At 42.7% G+C, this 21202-nt stretch overlaps 1 protein-coding gene across 5 annotated transcripts in view; it reads left to right on the top strand.

The window, feature by feature from the left end:
• USP13 (ubiquitin specific peptidase 13) overlaps nt 1-21202 on the top strand; it is a 99320-nt gene that overhangs the window by 36447 nt on the left and 41671 nt on the right. For all 5 annotated transcript variants that reach the window (XM_081328778.1, XM_081328777.1, XM_081328775.1 and 2 more), the window contains 3 exons: nt 13996-14117; nt 16946-17088; nt 20924-21108. In XM_081328778.1, coding sequence (XP_081184904.1) covers nt 13996-14117; nt 16946-17088; nt 20924-21108 — 450 coding nt within the window. The remainder of the gene's footprint in view (nt 1-13995; nt 14118-16945; nt 17089-20923; nt 21109-21202) is intronic.

The following is a 21202-nucleotide window of genomic DNA, read 5'->3' as shown; positions in this document are numbered from 1 at the left end:
TAGGAATTAACAAGGAGAAAACAATACCCTTGCCAACACTGGCAGGGAAAGCTACTTTATACAAACAGAGAGCAAACCCCACACTTTCCTAGCACTGATGATGTTACCTAGCTGGGTAATGAGACATCTGCAAGAGAGCAAGCAAACTCAGTTAGCACCGAAAGTCTCCACATCTAGGATATTCAATAGCCTGTGATAATTCATTAAACACAAACTAGCAATAGTTAAAGGGACGTGGTGGCTCAGTGGGTTAGGACGCTGAGCTTGTCGATTAGAAGGCCGTCAGTTTGGTGGGTCGAATCCCGAGTGCCGCGTAACAGAGTGAGCGCCTGTTACTCGACCCAGCTTCTGCCAACCTAGCAGTTCGAAAGCACGTAAAAATGCAAGTAGAAAAATAGGGACCACTATGGTGGGAAGGTGCCGTGTGCCTTTGGCGTCTAGTCATGCTGGCCACATGACCACAGAGACGTCCTCGGACAAGCGCTGGCTCTTTGGCTTTGAAACGGAGATGAGCACCGGTCCCTAGAGTCAGAAACGACTAGCACGCATGTGCGGGGGAACCTTTACCTTTACATTTGGCAATAGTTAATATTGTTTGCAACACCTCATCATACTTGCATTTACACTTTTGAAAGGGCGGCAAAGGGACAAAAGGTGATACCTCCCACTGTCTAAATATGGGATCAGATTTCAGTTCATTGCATTTAATGAGTGACAGACACGAACTTCCCCCCCCCCCAGCTTTCACTTAGCCCAGCTTTACAATTTTGTAATCTTAGCAAAACATTTGTGAATTATGTGCTTTCCCCTTGGCTCTTAACAGTGGCCAGAAATGGCAACCTTTATTTGCATAGTTCTGTCCTGGTTTGACCTTTTTTCTACTCTTCCGGAGCAGAAATGCAGTTCATTTAGCATTCACCATTATAAATGTATTTTAGAAAACTGCAGAGAAGAGGATGAGGGTTATGTGATTTATTTATTCAGGTCAAAGGTGCATCTATTTGAGGGATGGGGCAATAGGTTAACCACAGATCTCTATTCAGACCTACATTTTAGTAATTATGAAAATAAAATCGTAGTCTCATTTAACCCAGGAGTGGGTATTTAACTGGCAGGAACTCACCAAGGTTGAAATGTGATGTTTTCTATGACTGCCTCATACAGATACTGCTCCACTTATCATCACAACTGATCCTAAAATTTCTGTTGCTAAGCAAAATAGTTATTAAGTGAGTTTTCCCTCAGTTTACGGCTTTTCTTGCCACAGTTGTTAAGTGAATCACCGCAGTAGTTAAGCTAGTAACACAGTTGGAAAATGAATCCGACTTCGCCATTGACTTTCCTTTTCAACAAGTCGCAAAAGGGGATCACATGATCCTGGGACACTGAAACCATCGTAAATATGGGCCAGTTGCCAAGAGACTCGATTTTGATCACATGACTGTGGTGATGCTGCAACAGTTGTAAGTGTGAAAGATGGTCATAAATTACTTTTTCAGTGCTGTTGTAACTTCAAACAATCACTAAACGAATGGTTATAAGTCAAGGACTTCCTGTATTGTTTTGAAGTGGAGGTATCAGGAACTGTGCTGAATTCAAATATGGCCTTTGTCTCAGAGCTGTAGGCTTTAACAAATATCTTCTTTATAAGGGCATGATCTTTGGTGGAAATTAAAAGACAGAATTATTGTACCTAATTGAGAAATATTCCCGTAGAATAGGCCTATGCAACGTTCTTCAGACCGAGAGAGAAATATTGCCGAGATGCAGGCTCTCTCGAGCTGGTGTTGATATGAGTATAATTAATGTAGTTGAGTATGATTAATGTAGTACAATTAATGTGCTATTCTCCATGGGTTTAATAGAGTGAGTGTGTGTAATATGTTTAAGAGTCTACGGAGTGGGCAGCTCTAATTAATAATGAAGCTCTTTTGTCATATTAAGAATGACAGTATGGCGGCCATTTTGGAGAATTTTGTTTAAGTTCTAGGTGCAAAAAATGCAGCTCATGTGGCCTGCCAGCATCTATTTTGGCTTAATTTGGGTGAATTGGTGTCCTATCACATTCATGTCCCAAAGGTGTTTTTATTTCAAAGGCAGTTGGACTTTCTGTTTTTTCTTTAAGACATTTTGCTTCTCATCCAAGAAGCTTCTTTGGATTGAACTGCAGAAACTTCTTACATCAGGGGTCCCCAACCCCCAGTACGTGGACCAGAACCAGGCCGTGGCTTGCCAACACCCGGTCTGCACAAACAAGCAAAGCGGACAGCACACAAAACCACGCTCCCTCATGTCCGCGGAACCGGGCCCGGGTGCCCCAAAGGTTGGGGACCTCTGTCTTAGATGAGAAGCAAAATGTCTTTTAAAAAAAGCCAAAAAGTCCAATTGCCTTTAAAATAAAAGCACCTTTGGGACAACCGTGACCTGGATGAATGAGAACCTCGACAGAAATATCACATTCACGATCCGCAGTGAGGCATCTTTGAACCCACGCATAGAGATATAGTGGGCTAGCTGCCATGAGCAATCTGTGGTTGCTTTACTCAGTCCTGCGGTACCTTCTCACAACTCTTAGGATGTACCTTGTGTTTAAATGTTGCACCATCCACTTTTCTTCCCGCCCCCTAATGTTTTCCCACAAATGTAGGGTCTGTTTTGGGGGGGGGCAACTGAGTGTTGATTCATTGGTTGCCTGACATTGTGGAATTGACTGTCTGGTTTGTTCCCTAAGTCTGAGACTATGTTAAGACAGTGAGACTGGCCCAAGTCACCCAGCTGGCTTTCATGCCTAAGGTGGGACTACAACTCGTTGACTCCTGGTGATTGGCCCAAAGTCACCCAGTCGGTTTTCATGCCTAAGACGGAACTAGAACTCACAGTCTCCTGGTTTCTAGCTTGGTGCCTTAACCACTAGACAAAACTGTCAATATTTCAGAGAAACTCCTTCTATTCAGGAGAAAATATGTGGCAGCCTTAGGTTCTCCCCCCACTTTTTTCCCCTGTAGCTTAACTAAGCACAGAGATATACAGATAAGACCTCAATTTATGACCACAATTGAGCCTGGATTTTGGGTCATAATTTATAACTGTTATTAAGTGAGGTGCCCACATGACTGCCTCAGTCAATGACCAGATCCTGGCTCTCCCAGCTGCGGTTATTAAGCGACTGCACAGGTTGTTAAGTACATCAGGGTGTTAGAGTCCCCGGGAGCCCTGATGCAGGCCTGGCCGGCACTATGTTTCATCCAAAAACCTGAATTCACATCAAAGTCTATTATTTTTAATATTTTACTTCTGTAGGCTTCGATTGTCTCTGTTCTCTTTGTAGATTGACAGATTAGATTTGATGGACAAATCAGAGGTATAATCTGATGATCAGACTTAACTCTGAATTTTGGTGGTTAAGATTCCTACCTATTCGGTACAGGATTGCTTTCAAAGTGAAGTAAGGTTTGTTTAGAAAAGGATTATATACATACTTCAGTGTGACTAGTAACATGTTTGTCTTTGTCTTATTCCATTTTTATTCTCCAAAGCGTTTATTTCGGGGCCATGACTGGAATGAGCTGTGCCATATATAGCAATATAAGAAATTTGAGTAAGATGAATCATAAAGTTCAAATTGCGACACGGGACTTTTCCCCCAAGTAGGCAGCTAATGATCTTAGGCTGCATCTGTTATTCATGGTCCCTTCTATAAAATTTGGATTCATTCTGTGTTGTGACTTAACGCTGTAGATCAGGGGTCCCCAACCTGTGGGCCGTGGCCCATTACCGGTTTGTGGCCTATTCACAACCAGGCCGTGTGAGTGGCTGGATGGTGCGCGCATGCCCTACTCCCATGAATATCGCGGGCGCTCAGGGCCCCACTCCCGTGAGGGTCACAAGCACTCAGGGCCTCGTGCGAATGCTCAGGGCTTCATGTCAGCACTTGGGGCCTCACTTGTCACAGTGTCACAGGCGCTTGGATCCTCACTCACCCAAGTGCTCGGGGCCTCACTCAAGCGCTTGGAGCCTCACTCGCATGTCACAGGTGGTCTCGGTCCCACTCACGCAAGCAACGGGTGCTCATGCACACATGCTTGCCCCTCCCCCCAAACCCTCTCCTTTTCCCCCCCTCTCCCCATCTGGGCCGCCAACCTGGAAAGGTTGGGGAACTCTGCTGTAGATAGATGCACCCACACCTCTCCAAAAAGTCTGTCCTAGTTGCTTCCATGTAAGCATTCATAAAAAAAAATGAGGGTGGATGCTCTACAGGTAATCCTCGACTTAAAGTTACACCAGTCCTAGCAAGGGCTACTTACAGCCTAGGTTTGAAGATAGAAATGGCCACTCTGTTCTCCTTAGTCACTTGATTACATTTTGGCTATTTGGTTATCAGCCCGCATTAGCATTTTGGGGCTGAATTTAGCCTCAACTGCTAAGAAAATATGGAAATGCATAAACAAGCAGAGAATGTAATTTTTTAAAAAAAGGCCTTTCCGAACATAAGGTGTTTTAGCATATTTCTTGGCAAACTCATATTTTTCCCCAGTGATTTGCCATCCTGCAAGTCAATTGACATAACCTTTTTTTAATTTCAGAGTAAATAACTTTCTGTTTTAGATAGGCTCAGTACATCTCAAAAATTAAATGAAGATGACTTTTTTGGTAACTGAAACAAATCCAAAGAATAGGATAATACTTTCAAGGAACAGTTAAATGTAGACTTCTCATATATCAAGAGATACAGCACAATTGTGACATAACAGATCTCTGTTTGGCAGGTTACTTTTCTGCATTTTATATGCTTCTGTGCTTATTGCATTTACACAATTAATGTATATAATGTGCATACATAAAATCCCATCTGGACTTAACAGACACTCTAATTTAATGGACACTTTTTTCTCTTAATCAAGGGATTATTGTATCCCCAAAGCGGAAAGTTGATTGATATTTATTACAGTTCTCTAATTGCACTTTATGACTGGAAGATGTTGTTTTCAGGTAGGACTATAATTGTGTAATGATTTACCAGACAATAAGTTGCACTAAAGGGACGCTGTGGCTCAGTGGGTTAGGATGCTGAGCTTGTCGATCAGAAGGTCGGCAGTTTGGCGGGTCGAATCCCGAGTGCCGCATAGCAGAGTGAGCGCCTGTTACTCGTCCCAGCTTCTGCCAACCTAGCAGTTCGAAAGCACATAAAAATGCAAGTAGAAAAATATGGACCACTAAGGTGGGAAGGTAACAGCGTTCCATGCGCCTTTGGCATCTAGTCATGCCAGCCACATGACCACGGAGACGTCCTCGGACAAGCGCTGGCTCTTCGGCTTTGAAATGGAGATGAGTACCGGCCCCTAGAGTTGGAAACGACTAGCACGCATGTGCGGGGGAACCTTTACCTTTACCTTTACCTTTTTAAGTTGCACTAAACAAAATTCAGTTACTAGCTGCTATGAAGTAGCATGCTGGTTGGAGATGAAATCCACAAATCTCAACATTGCCAAACTTGAACAAGCATTAAGGTACCAAAATTGTTTTATTTTCCTGTGTTGGACTTGGATACTTGGCTGAAAATAATCACTATGAGTTTCTCTACTTTTGCAGAATAATTTAGGAGCACTCAAAAGATTACACATTTCTTTGTGGAATTTTCATTGGTCCCAGTAAAATTATTGGTTGATATGAATTTTGGATGAATTTTGTTAGAATTTTTAGAGCCGAACAATGTTGGTTTACGAGTTTTAGCTGAGATTAATTTTAAGAGCAACTGTGGCAAAGCAATGAGAGCAGTTCTAGACTGCAACAACATTAAACTCATTGCCGTTCTATTCCAATATAACAGATTAGGAAAACCTGGATTAAAGTATTGGAGTGAAATTTAGAATCTGAAGACCCAGATTCTAATCCCTACTCAATTCACAAAGTGATCTTTTGACCCATCACTTTTCTTTAATCCCTCTCGTGGGATTAAAGAGAGCAAAAATAGAAGTGAATCAGGTATGTAATCTTGAAGGAATGAACAGCAGGCTGTTTACGAATTAATAAAACAAACTTAAACCTGGGAGATTGTCGATTGTCAGCAATCTTACTCAGTTTCCACAAGGTACTTGTTCATAGTCCGTGGCTATTTCTTGGTTTGTTTGTTTGTTTTTTACACTCAGGTAGTCCTTGATTTATGACCATAATTGAGCCCAAAATTTCCATTGCTAAGCAAGGCACTTAAGTGACTTTTGCCCCATTTTACGACTTTTCCTGCCACAGATGGTAAGTGAATCACTGCAGTTGTTAAGTTAATAACACAGTTCTTGAGTGAATCTGGCTTCCCCATTGACTTTGCTTGTCAGAAGTTCCCAAAAGGTGATCGCATGACCCCGGGACACTGCAACTGTCACAAATAGGAGTCAGTTGTCAAATGTCTGAATTTTTGATCACGTGACCATGGGGCATGTTGCAATAGTTGTAAGTCTGAAAAAATGGTCATATGTCATTCCCCCCCCCCCCCCGTGCCATGGTAACTTTGAATGGTCCCTAAACAAATGGTTATAAGTCAAGGACCGTCTGTAAATCGGATGGAAGTGGTGAAAATGGAAGGATTTACAACTTGGGGGTTCTTGGTGTTTGTGTTTTTCTGTGTAAGAATGTACCTTCATTTTTTTTTCTCCCTTCCTTCCTTGAATGCAACAGGGCTGCCTCTTGTTCGGCAGCCCAATTTGGGATCTAATAATTTTGCTATAATTAGCACATTCAGTTAGCAACATTTAAACCTGATCCGAGCATTTGCACAGCCTTTCTTTTCCTTTCCCCCCTCCGGCCTGCTAATTTGCCGGCTTCGGCTGTCTGCCTGAAGCCAAAGTGCAGCTGCTGTCTTCAATCAGCTGGCGATGGAACGTTTGTCATCGTCCAATGCCAGGAGTGACGCTTGTTCAACTTGACCAGATGGTAGACGAAGGAAATCTCCTACGCTGAGAGCTTGCCCCAAAATAACAGCTTCTTCATCCCCTCTCCTGTGCATGGCCCCTGCGTCACCTCACTCTTTATGGCCTGACAACATGCCTTATTTTGCTTTGCCGGCTGTGGCCTGTTGTGCTGTTTGGTGGCACCTCTCTTGATGACAACACCAGTTTTAATTGTGAATTCTGATTCAGCTTTGGAGAGCTTTCAGCCCCTTAGAAGGGAAAATGGGCTCTGCTCTTGGTATTAGCACTTCTAAATCTGTGGAGTCCTTGATGCTCTCTGAGCTTGGCTTACTGATGTCCCAAAGCTGCTTTTCCAAAAGGCAATTGGATTTTCTTGATTTTTCCCCCCCTTGAAAATGTTTTGCTTCTCATCCAAGAAGCTTCTTCAGTTCTGAAGAAGCTTCTTGGATGAGAAGCGAAATGTGTTCAAGGAAAAAACCAAGAAAGTCCAGTTGCCTTTTGGAAAAACAACTTTGGGACAACCAGAATCTGGATGATTGACAATATCCATAGACATTGGCTTACAGATGATTCGTTACCTGACCTGTGTCTGATGATGGTGCTTAGTTGGGTAATGAAACGTTTGAAAGCTAAAAGCCAAGCTCAGAGAGCACCAAGGACTTGACAGTTTAATTCTGAGCTACAAATATACTTTTCTTTTTGGCACTTCTAAATTCCTTTTAATGGAATTAGCTGATGGCAGTGGAACATCTACAAAAGGAGAAAGGGAACAAGGCTGTTAGGATGATCTGCAGGCATTTTGAGGAGCTTGCCAATTTTGGAAAAGAAGACTATTCAAAATAACTTCTGGGTCATACGTGTGAAGGCTTCTGGAGAACTATTTAGTTATTTCTATATACAAATGGGGAGAAGACTAAAACATATGAAGAACAGTTGTAGGAATTGGGTATGTCTAGTTTAATTAAAAGAAAGACTAGGGGTGATAGCAGTGATAGCAGTGTTCCAATATTTGAGGGGCTACCACAAAGTAGAGGGGGTCAACCTATTGTCCAAAGCACCACAAGAAGCAATGGATGGAAACTCATCAAGGAGGGAACCAACCTAGAACCAAGGAGTCATTTTCTGACAAAACAATTAATCAGTGGAACAGCTTGCCTCCAGAAGTTGTGAATGCTCCAACACTGATGGTTTTAAGAAGAGATTGGACAGCCATTTGTCTGAAATGGTATAGCGTCTCTTGCTTGAACAGGGGTTTGGACTAGAAGACCTTCAAGATCTCTTCCAACTCTGTTATTCTGTTAAGATGGAGAAGGGGATTTCTAGTCAAGAGAACCCAGTGTTATTGAATTAAATAATTAGTCCTTTCTAATTGGATAATGAGTGACTCATCAGATGTTGCTAGATTACAACTCCTTTTACCGAGCTCCATTAGCTAAGGTTGTAATATAACAACTTCTGGATGTCGACTTGGGGCATCCTTGTCTGTCTGTATGGAAAAGGTCTGAAGATCCAGAAGAAATGCCAATTAAGTGACAAGATACCCTTCAAAAACTCTTCCTAATAATATTGGGAAAACATGTGATTGCATAGATCAGTGTTTTTCAACCTTTTTTGGGCAAAGGCACACTTGTTTCATGAAAAAAATCACGAGGCACTCCACCATTAGAAAATGTTAAAAAATTTAACTCTGTGCCTATATTGACTATATATAAAGTAATTCTCTTGAATAGGAATCAAATAAACACAAAGAAAGTATTTTATAATTACTTTTCAATTTTTCCCATGGCACACCAGGCAACATCTCGCGGCACACTAGTGTGCCGCGGAACAGTGGTTGAAAAACACTGGCATAGATTATGTTACAATATGAAAAAAGTAATGCTATTGTGTTTCGGATTAATACTTCAAGTCTGATTGTGCTCTTATCTCCTCTCCTTCTTACACCCTAGTGAATCATTCAGGTGTCTGACTAGTTTGCTTTTGAACTTAACGTTTTCCAGAACTTAAAGGATGTTTCAGTCCTCGGTCCTTATGTAACAGTACTCGCATGCTTCTGACAAAGTCATCACTCTTTCTACATCTTGTCCCTGTCACTTGGGTGGTCCACCTTCTTTCTCATAGGAGGCACCTTCCCCTTTTGCCAAGTTGTCCTGGGTTGACTGAGAAATGCCACCTGTCCCACCATCCTGCTGCTCTTCAGCTGAGGAGGCCACTGGGTGGAACTGATAAGCAGCAGGTGGCATATAAGTGGTACTGCAGCTGTTGATTTCCAGGTATTTGCCCCCATTGATTTTTCCTCCATCTATGTCTGCTGGGAGAAGGGCACCACAACTCAGGGTCTCCTTCAGCTCTGTAAGACAATAGTGGGAAAGGAGCACTGAAGCAGAATAACAGAGTTGCAAGGGACCTTGGAGTCTTCTAGTCCAGTGATGGTGAACCTTTTAGAGACCGAGTGCCCAAACTGCAACCCAAAACCCATTTATTTATTGCCGGGTGCCAGGTGGGCGTGGCCCACTGGGTGGGCGTGGCTGTGGTGGTCATGACAGATTGGGTGGGTGTGATCACCTCAATGTTGCTTGTGGGGAGGGACGCCTGTGGGGGGTGGGCAGGGTTGGGGAAGATCCAGGGGGAGGTCTCTGGTAGGTGGGACGGTAGGCAGGAGGCTCATCCTACGGGTTGAGGAGAGGCAGGGTGGGGGTGCCATTGCCATGGGGCAAGACGGGCTGGGGCGGCTGCTGCTGGACACCATTGGTTCCCGCACACAGAGGCCAGTGAGTGCATGGGGGCCAACGGTGTCCGTCCTCAGCCACAGCCTGCTGGCCCCTCAATCAGCGCACTCTGGGGCTCCGCAGTCCACCGCCAGCAGTTCAAAGAAGCCGCCTCTGAGATGGATGGATGGCCAATAGCTGAGAAGACGATGCAGTGGGTCGTGCCCGGGAAAAGGAGTGCATGAGAGGCCAGGAGGGACGGGATGTGGGGGGAGGAAACCAGCCATGTCAGGATGCATCCGGCCACGTGGGACCTCGGCGAGTTAGCAGGCGGTTGGTTGAAGAGGGACTGTGGCCATCTCCGGGGCGTGGTGCCCGTGCCCACAGAGAGGGTTCTGAGTGCTGCCTCTGGCATGCGTGCCATAGGTTTGCCACCACTGTTCTAGTCCAACCCTCTGCTCAAGCATTTCAGACACCATTTCATTCAGACACCATTTCAGGCAAGTGGCTGTCCAGTCTCTTCTTAAAAACCTCCAGTGTTGGAGCACCCACAGCCTCTGGAGGCAAGTCCTTCCCCTGATTAAGTGGGAAGCAACAGCTGTGTGGCATCTGTCAGCCAACCCCAGTGAACCTAGCTGGGAGGAAAGTGGCAAGCACCTCCTGACCAAGGAATGGCAAGCAAATGAGTCCTAGGTACAAAAGTGCCTCATTCAATTTGCCCAGAATGACCTGTAAGGTTGCATGTAATAGTTTGAGATTCTGGCTTAGCATTTGTCTGCTTTGAAGTTCCCAGAGATTTGATTTGCTGTACATTAGTTATGTATGATCCAAGATCTGACAGAAACAATAACACCCCAAATATGAGAGAAGAAGAAAATTATTCTCAACTCTCCACAGTGTAATGTTGAACAAGGAATGCAACATTAATGCCACTGACGATAAGTTTCTGCTATGTAACCATGGCTAGTAGGCCAAATGCAGTTTTAATGTTGTTAAAATGAAGATAGTGATCTGATTGGAGATAAATAATAGTTGCTTCTTCTGTCCTCCTTTCGCCCAAGATATCCTGTAGAATGGCCATCCAAATAATATTTAACCCTCTGATTCTACAATACTTCTCTTGGTACATTGTAATCCTTGGTTAGTGATGGCAATTAGGACCAGAGTTGCTGTCATTAAGTGACACGGTCATAAAATATGACTTCATGTGATCGTGCTGCTTACTGTTAGCAGTTGTAGTCCTAATTGTCGTCGCTAACCAAGGATTACCTTATCACAAGGTACAAGGAAAAATACTATAGAATCGGAGGGTTAAATAGTATTTGGATGGCCATTGACTTTTCCATTGACTTTGCTTGTCAGAAGCCAGCAAAGAAAATTGCAGATGGTGACATGACTATGGGATGCTGCAACATCATAATTGACATTGCAATATGATCTCAGGTGGTTGAAATTCTGAGGACCAGTTGTATCACTCGTTTAGTGCCATTGCTGAACGAGTGGTTGTTACCAACAGTATTTTGTTTTGGATTCTCAGGAAAAAAAAGTGATGGTGATGACATGTCCCTAAAGAACTAATGAGTGTCATTTTAAATAAAACTTATATGCAGGTATTCTATTTTCCATGAAATTCCTCCTATGAACAGGGGTTATGCAGAGTAGCCTTCACAAACTTGGTTCTTTTGAGATATGTTGTAACCACAATTTCTGTATTCTCTGCCAGTATAGCTATAGCCTAGCTAGGGATTATGGGAATTATGGTCTTTAGCAATATGAAGGATCCTATATGGGAGAATGTTGGCTTAGAAAGCCCTCCATATAAACCTTGAGATTTTATTAATTGCTGCTCCAATTGCAGGCTTCTTTGTATTTATAAATATAGCTGCAGGGTAGTTTTTGCTGCAATCGAATTTTTATGAAATTTGTCTTCATGTTTCCGTATAAATCAAGCAGGAGGGTGCACGCATAGGGATCAATGGGTGACAAAGGAAAATGACTGGAATAGCTATTTTGTTTTTTTTATTATCCCATTTCCTTCAGGAGGTCAAAGCAGCATGCAGAGCACCGCCTGTTTTTAATTTTTCCTTACAGCGTCAAATTCGTAAGATAGATGGGATTGAGAGAAAGAGAATAGCCCAAAGTCAGCCTCTATTACTACAGGTGGTCCTCGACTTATGACCACAACTAAATCCAAAATTTCTGTTGCTAAGGAAGACAGTTGTTAAGTGAATTTTGCCCTATTTCATGACCTTGTCATAGCAGTTATGTGAACCACTGCAGTTGTTAAGTTAGTAATACGGTTGTAAAGTGAATCTGGCTTCCCCTCAGAAGGTCGCAAAAGGGGATCACATCATAATTAATGTCATAAATATGAGTCAACTGACAAGTGTCCCAATTTTGATCACGTGACTGTGGGGATAAGTGTGAAAAGCCATAAGTGTGAAAAACGGTCATCACTTTTTTCAGTGCTGTTGTAATTTTAAATGAACTGTTGTACGTTGAGGACTACCTGTAGTGGCGGACTTGGACCTGCATCTTTCCACTCTTAGTACAGGTAGTCCTGTACCTATGACCAGTTGCTTAGCAACCATTCAAAGTTAAACAGACCTCCCCAGGGCTACTTATGACTCGGATCTGAAGTTCCGATAGTTCCACTCCCCTCAGTCACGTGACTGTACTTTGGCCACTTGGCAACCAGGCTGCTTTTTCGGCCTTTTGCAGCTTCCTGCGGTCACACGACTACATTTTATGCAGAAAATCAGCATTTACTTCAGTTTTGGGCAAAACCCTGACAATTGAGTCACACTTAATGACCTCGGTGTTTTGCTTAACCTAAATGAAAAGGTTATAGTGTAAAATCAGATTGTCAAACTGGCCGTCCCAAGTTATGACCTTGATGGGAGGCTCCATTATGGTCATAACCCGAGGACTACCTGTAGTCCAATATCATAACCAGCACCCTTCGCAAATTCTCATTGTGATCTGGTCTCGAGAGCCAAAAGTGGAGATCTCAACTGAAGTGAAATTTTCCAGCCATGAAGCTTTAGGGTTACCTTGAGTCAGCGGCTTTTTCTCAGTCTCACCTAACATACAAGGCTATAACATTGATAAAACGGAGAGTGACATTTTCATTATCTGGACATTCTTGGCGATAAACCAAGCATATGACTGTAATAAATAGTCTACTCTGTATAATAAGGTGATATTTTTCTGAGGGGACTCTTTTTCCCCCCCTCAGTATTTTACCTCAGTGTTTAAAAGACCATGATAATTTGCTTGGCATTTTTCCAACTTGCTGGAGATCATCTTTGTTGGAATTTAATCATTTGTGTGTAAAAACAAATAATGAGCACAATTTTGATTTGAAGCTTTCATAAGGAGAAGCTGTTGGCAATAGGCTAGGTAGGTCTTTCAGGTTTCAGAGCTCTAATGGGAACAAAATGTACTCTGCGCCTTTTAGAGGTTTCTTCAACACAAATGTCATTTTAGATACTCACCCTTCCACTTCCCGTGATGGTTATTTTCACACTGCTTTTAAATATCCAGCAGCTGACCTCACTTTCCCTTCCTTCCTTGGCCAGTATTTCTTTTAGCCACCTAATGATAATGGGCATCAAAACATTTGTCCATCCTTGTCCTTCCTTTTTCCTCATATTAGCTTTGTGTGCTAGCTGAACAACAAAACTGATCCTCGGTTCCACATGAAAAGAAGCCAAGGCATTATAACTCCTAACATTATATATATATCCTCATCTTCTGGATAGAGATGAGATTTCCTGAGACTGCAGATAGAACTCAAAGATGCTTTTTTCCAAAAGGCAACTGGACTTTCTTGTTTGTTTGTTTTTGGGAAAATTTCAACAACAAAGCCCAGTTGCCTTTGAAACAACCATGTCCTGGATGATTGAGCATCTCCACAGATTCTGGAGGTAGAAGTTTCCGCTAAGAGGAAGCTGTTCTAGAAAAAGCGCTGTGGAACTTAATTTTCTTCTGGAAAAAGAGCCAAATTAACAGGCAATAACAGTAATCTCAGAAAAGTATATGCTTTGCATGTGAAATGGGCCTTATTGTTGAGGAACAGTGAGAAGCAACAGGTTGTCATTAAGCCAGAGCTAAACACAGGTAAAGCTAGGATGAGATGGTTAGAAGGATCTGAGCATACGGTGTTTGCTGCAGATGAACACATATATGGTCTTTGTTGCAGTGTTTCCTCACTTCACTTCTATGCCCATAAATGAGTGTTTCAGATGTCGGTGAAAAAAATTCATCACAACATGCCATTAGCAATTTGTTTCAGGACGCATCTCTTTGAGCAGCCTTAATTTAGTTAATATATTGTTTTTTTTCTCTCCAGTAATGTTCTATCTTTTTCTCTCTCTTGACAGATCTTGAATCTAACAGTGATTTAAATAATGATGATTATGAGTATGAGGATGAAGCTAAACTTGTCATATTTCCAGACCACTATGAAATTCCTTTACCCAATATAGAAGAACTGCCAGCACTGGTGAGTGAATGAGAGAATGGGATAGCCAAAAAGAGAAATTTAAGGAAGTCAATTGACTCTTTCAACATACAGGAAAACCTGTATAGACTTGTTACTGCCGACACAAATTATTATACTTGCCAAAAGTGTATTATGTCATGCAAAGATGGTCAATTACAAGATTTTGGGATTTTTTTTTAAATACATCTATTTATTCTATCTGCATTCCATTTTATTAAGACAAACCAAAGTGGATTAAAAACTGATTATCAGCAACTGATTATTATCAGTCCATAATAAATATAATTAAAATTAAAATAATAAAACATATGAAAAACGGCTGTAAGACTTGGGTTTGGCTAGTCTAAAAAGAAGAAACAGAGATGACATGATAGCAGTGTTCCAGTATTTGAGGGGCTGCCACAAAGAAGAGGGGGTCACGTTATTCTCCAAAGCACCAGAGGGCAGGACAAGAAACAATGGTTGGAAACTGACCAAAGAGAGAAGCAACCTGGAATTAAGGAGAAACTTCCTAACAGTGAGGACAATTAACTAGTGGAATAGTTTGCCTTCAGAAATCGTGGGCGCTCTATCACTGGAGATTTTTAAGAGACTGGACAGTCACTTGTCTGAAATGGTATAGGTTCTCCTGCTGGAGCAGGGGGCTGGACCAGAAGACCTCCAATATCCCTTCCAGCTCAATTCTGTTCTAATCAAAGTGACAACAATACAAGAATAAATCATAAAAACAGTGATGAGAAACAAATAAAAGACTTCATAAGCAAATCAAATGAAATAACACTGGCCAATGACTCAATAAAAGTAATTTAAAGCAAAATAGAGTTAGTGAGGGCAAAATATTCCACAAAATGCTCTGTGGGAAAGTTTTCTTCGGTAGCTTCCAGAAGATCAGAAAGGATGGAGCAAGTCTTAATTCTTAAGGGGAGGTAGTCCTCAACTTCAAGCAATTTGTTTAGTGACCATTCAAAGTTACAACGGCACTGAAAAAAAATGGCTTATGACTTCCCCCCCCATACTTATGATTGTTGCAGCATCCCCCATGGTCACATTATCAAAATTTGGACACTTGGCAACTGACTCATATTTATGACAGTTGTTATTAACTTGACAACTACAGTGATTCACTTAACAAGTGTGGGAAGAAAGGTCGTAAAAGGGGGCAAAACCCGCTTAACAATTGTCCCACTTAGCAACAGAAGTCATGGGCTCAGTTGTGATCATACGTCACAACTGTATTCCACAACATTAGAGCAGAAATTGAGAAATAGCACCTCCTGGCCTCCATTTCTGTTACTTCACCCAAGGTTCTTCTGGGAAGGGCATACTGGATAGTAGTCTAAGCCAGGGCTTTTCAACCTTTTCACCCATTGTACCACTTTAAGGATATGGCAACATCCGAGTACCGACAGTCACCTAGCAAGGTGTCAAAAACTTGATTGACCCCCCCCAAAAAAGAAAAAAAGTGATGAAGTACAGGTAGTCCTTGACTTACAACAGTTCGCTTAGTGACTGTTCGAAGTTACAATGGCACTGAAAAAAGTGCCCCCCAAGCCACAGCCAAGCAAGACACCTGCCTGCCCGCCCGGCGGCGCTCTTCCTCCTGTTTGAGGTTTTCATTGTTGTGAGCATTTCTGTTGAGAATTGGCAGCGGGGGTGGGGTGGGGTGGGTGTTTGGTTTTTATTCCCCCCATCTGCTCGGTGGCTGCTTCACATGACCCTGGGACACTGTGACCGTCATAAATATGAATCAGTTGCCAAGCATCTGAATGTAAATCACAAGACCCTGGAGATGCTGCCACATTCCAGCTGATCGGCGCTTCTTCTGGGCTCAGAAGTGCCAGGATCAGTGCTGAGCTCCAGCTGGAGACTGGCGCTGATCCTGGCGCTTCCGCTGAGCCCTGACAGCCCTGCAGCTCCAGCCGTCTCTCGCTCAGGCTTGTGCGGTGCTGCCACCGGGTCAGCTCATTCCCCTCCCCCGCTACCACTTTTCTAGGATGGTCGCGTACCACCTGCCAGGCGCCAATGTACCACAGGTGGTACCCGTACCACTGGTTGAAAAGCCCTGGTCTAACCCACACAGAAAACGGGGGTCCTACAGATATGTGGGTACCAAGCTATGTATGTGTTTATGTTGCTATCTCTAAGAATTTCTACTTAGCCTCAAACGTCAACAAGGCAATGTGTGCAAATGCTTACAGTTTAAGATGTCTGGAGAGTATCTCTGAGAGCACAGGAATTTGTTTTCATGATCTCAACTAAATTTTGTATGAACCCACCCATAGTTTCTGTTTGGTTGTATATCAGGTTTTTGTCATTTCAGTATAGGAAGAGAAAGGCAGTGACATTTCATTGATTTTCCTATTTAGGCAGATGCTTGCAGATCCTTGCAAATTCTGTTCCACCTTTTTCACCTTCTATCTAAAACAGTGTTTCTCAACCTTGGCAGCTGGAAGATATGTGGACTTCAACTCCCAGAATTCCTCAGCCAGCCATGCGTGTAATGTGAATGACAGATTCACTGATGACAATTCATACCTCTCTTTTGAATTTGCTAGATAACTTTAAGCAAATCAGTGTGTCTCAACCATAATTCCACTATTAATTTGCAGTTTTTGGAGGCAGTTAGAGTAATTTATACAACAATTGAAAGGATTACTGGGATTATGTGAGGGTAACAGTAGGTCCTCCAGAGGACTACCTGAAAATTTTACTGTTGTTAGTGTTCTTGGTTACAAGGCAACAACAAACAACAAACAAAAGGACCAGGACAAACCAAATAATCATTCTGCCTGGCTTTGATCTTCAGCTGAATCTTCCCTCCACTCCAGGTGACAATAGCTTGTGATGCGGTCCTCAGTTCGAAATCTCCCTACAGAAAGCAAGACCCAGACTCATGGGAAGAAGAGCTGCAAATCTCCAAACATGCCAGCACTCTGGTGCAAATGGACAATGGGGTCAGGATTCCACCAAGGTGAGATTGTTGTGTTTTATACACAAAGAAATGAATTATTAAGGAAGGAAGGAAGGAAGGAAGGAAGGAAGGAAGGAAGGAAGGAAGGAAGGAAGGAGAGGGAGGGAGGGGGCACGGATTATCTAGCAGTAATGAAAACAAAGCTGTTCTGGTGATATTCTAAAAGGCTCCTGGCATAGATAGAGAATACACAGCTGTGAGTTCAGAATTTTCTGAGTTGATGATGGGATTGGGAGAGGGATGATAATTCTCGTTATGATTTTGTTTCTGTATATTGGGACTCTTGATTCATGATGGCTGAGGGACAAAATATATTCCTGTTTGTTTAAACAGATAAATAAATCTGTGTTTAGTATAAAGAAATAATCCTAAATCAACTCATTACAGATAGTTCTCGACTTACAACAGTTTGTTTAGTGACCGTTCAAAGTTACAACGGCACTGAAAAAAGTGACACAATCATTTTTCACACTTAACGACCGTTGCAGCATCCCCATGGCCACACGATCAAAATTCAAAGGCTTGGCAGCTGACTCTCTTTTATGATGATTGCACTGTTCCGGGGTCATGTGATCTCCTTTTGTGACCACCTGATAAGCAAAGTCAGTGGGGAAACCAGACTCATTTAACAACCGTGTTTACTAACTTAAACACTGCAGTGATACACTTAATAACTGTGGCAAGAAAGGTTGTAAAATGGAGCAAATTTCACTTAGCCATTGTCTCACTGAGCAATGGAACTTTTGGGCTCAATTGTGGTTGTAAGTTGAGGACTGCCTGTATATCATAATGCAATGTTGGCATGTTCAGGTTCAACCAAATTGAAGCAGATTAACTCTGGCTGTGACTTTGGGTATCCTGAAGACATTTCTTTCCTTCCTTTGACTGCTATGGGCATCTACAGTTAATTGAAGCGGGATAGAGGTTGTAAGAAGGGGCGCGGTGGCTCAGTGGGTTAGGACGCTGAGCTTGTTGATCAGAAGGTCGGCAGTTTGGTGGATCAAATCCCGAGTGCCGCATAACAGAGTGAGCGCCTGTTACTCGTCCCAGCTTCTGCCAACCTAGCAGTTCGAAAGCACGTAAAAATGCAAGTAGAAAAATAGGGACCACTTCGGTGGGAAGGTAACAGCGTTCCGTGCGCCTTTGGTGTCTAGTCATGCCGGCCACATGACCACGGAGACGTCCTCGGACAAGCGCTGGCTCTTCGGCTTTGAAACGGAGATGAGCACCGGCCCCTAGAGTTGGAAACGAGTAGCACGCATGTGCGGGGGAACCTTTACCTTTACCTTTTAGAGGTTGTAAAATGAGAATAAGGCAGAAAATTCCATATGACCTATTTCTTCAAACACATATTGAAGCATAGCTGAGAACAAAGCTGAGATATTTCTAGCCCTTCAGATATTACAGTTCTACAGGTTTTTCCATATCTGACCAATACTTTTGCTGGAAGGAAGTGGAATAAAACAATATCTGGTGAGATTTTCCTGTACTTAATTTAGGAAAGCCAAGGTCTTGGGTAAGATCTGCCAGTTCATGGCTACTGGCAGTGATTTCCCCCCCTCTTTTGTATCATATAAATATATGGCTTAAACTTTGTTTAAAACTAAGCTTACTTTCTGTTCCACTCATTTTCTAGCCTTGTGGCTGCCAGCCATTGAACAGCCTAGCCACTATTAAAATGGCTGTTTGCAGCTTTTTACATTTCTTTAGAAACATTTACAGCATTAATGCAATATTTCCTGGTACAAAGTACCTGAAAGTTAACTCAGTGAATCTGAAGTACGTTGTTTTTTAAAAATAGATGTCAAATAGATCATAATTTTATTCATCAGTAAGCTGTAGTTCTTTGCTTTAATTTCCATATTGGTAAGAGCCATTCAGGAAAGGGCATCTGGTTCACAATTATTTTTCCTTTTCTCTCTCCTTTCTGATCCTCCTCCCACTTCACTTGTGAGATGTAGATTAAAAATATTTATGTATTTATTTGTATCCTGTCTTTATTATTTTTACAAATAACTAAAAGGAACATACCCAATACTCTCTTCCTCCTCCTATTTTCCCCTCAACAACAATCCTGTGAGATGAGTTGGACTGAGACCGGGGTGACTGGCCCAAAGTCACCCACCGTTGGCTAAGGTTAAGGCTTTCATGGCTGGGACAGGATTTGAACTCGGTCTCCTGGTTTCTAGCCTGATACCTTAACCACTAGACCAAACTGATAATAGAATAGAATAGAATAGAATAGAATAATAGAGTTGGGAGGGACCTTGAAGGTCTTCTAGTCCCATCCCCTGCTTAGGCAGGAAACTTTATACCAATTCAGACAAATGGCTGTCCAATCTCTTCTTCAAAACTTCCAGTGTTGGAGCATTCACAACTTCTGGAGGCAAGTTGTTCCACTGATTAATTGTTCTGTCAGGGAATTTCTTCTAAGTTCTAGGTTGCTTCTCTGCTTGATTAGTTTACATCCGTTGCTTCTTGTCCTGCCCTCAGTTGCTTTGGAGAATAGCTTGACTCTCTCTTCTTTGTGGCAACCCCTTAGATATTGGAACACGGCTATCATGTCACCCCTAGTCCTTCTCTTCCATTAGCCTTGTTGTTGTTGTTGTTGTTAGCTGCAAAGTCGTGTCCGACCCATCGCGACCCTATGGACAATGTTCCTCCAGGCCTTCCTGTCCTCTACCATCTTCTGGAGTCCATTTAAGCTCACGCCTACTGCTTCAGTGACTCCATCCAGCCACCTCATTCTCTGTCGTCCCCTTCTTCTATTGCCCTCAATCTTTCCCAGCATTAGGCTCTTCTCCAGTGAGTCCTTTCTTCTCATTAGGTGGCCAAAGTATTTGAGTTTTAGCTTCAGGATCTGGCCTTCTAAAGAGCAGTCAGGGTTGATCTCCTCTAGGACTGACCGGTTTGATTGCCTTGCAGTCCAAGGGACTCGCAGGAGTCTTCTCCAGCACCATAGTTCAAAGGCCTCAATTCTTTGGCGCTCAGCCTTTCTTATGGTCCAACTTTCACTGCCATACATTGCAACTGGGAAGACCATAGCCTTGACTATACGCACTTTTGTTGACAGGGTGATGTCTCTGCTTTTTAGTGTGCTGTCTAGATTTGCCATGGCTTTCCTCCCCAGGAGCAAGTGTCTTTTAATTTCTTGGCTACAGTCCCCATCTGCAGTGATCTTGGAGCCCAGGTAAATAAAATCTGTCACTACCTCCATTTCTTCTCCATCTACAGTATTTGCCAGGAATTGAGAGGGCCGGATGCCATGATCTTGGTTTTCTTAATGTTAAGTTTCAACCCAAGTTTTGCACTCTCCTCCTTCACCTGCAACAAGAGGCTCTTTAGTTCTTCTTCACTTTCTGCCATTAGAGTGGTATCATCTGCATATCTTAGGTTGTTGATATTTCTTCCGGCAATCTTAATTCCAACTTTTGATTCATCTAGCCCTGCCTTTCTCATGATGTGCTCTGCATATAAGTTAAATAGGCAGGGCGACAGTATACAGCCTTGCCGGACTCCATTAGCCTAGACATTCGCAATTCCAGCAACTGTTCTTTATATGTTTTAGCCTCCAGTCCCCTGATCATCTTTGTTGCTCTTCTCTGCACTCTAGAACTCAACATCTTTTTTACATTAATTTTGGCTTAAGACAAAAAATGCCTTAAGCCCCGCTTAAATAACTTACAATAGAGAACTCCAGTTTTGAAAGATTGGTGGGATGGATTTCCTAAAATAATAAATAAATGAGGTGATCTTTTGCTCATCTAATTCCGGTAGCTCTAAAACAAAAGTCAGCTTCGTGCTGCCTGTTTGACTCTGGCAATTTGTTTTGCAGTGGCTGGAAGTGCTCCAAGTGTGACTTACGAGAGAATCTTTGGCTAAACCTGACTGATGGATCAATACTTTGTGGCAAATGGTTCTTCGATGGCAGTGGAGGAAACGGACATGCGCTCGAACATTACAAGGAGATGGGTTATCCCTTGGCAGTGAAGCTTGGAACGATTACTCCTGATGGGGCAGGTTAGTGAAAGCTTGTGTTGATGATCATCACCAGCCTTTTGATCTCTGTGTTGTTTTTCACTGCCGTGTTTTCCCCCAAAAGTAAGACCTACCC

The sequence above is a fragment of the Vipera berus genome (genome assembly GCF_964194415.1).
Source record: "Vipera berus genome assembly, chromosome: 5".
Lineage (NCBI taxonomy): Eukaryota > Metazoa > Chordata > Lepidosauria > Squamata > Viperidae > Vipera > Vipera berus.
This window is presented reverse-complemented; position numbering and strand designations above follow the sequence as displayed.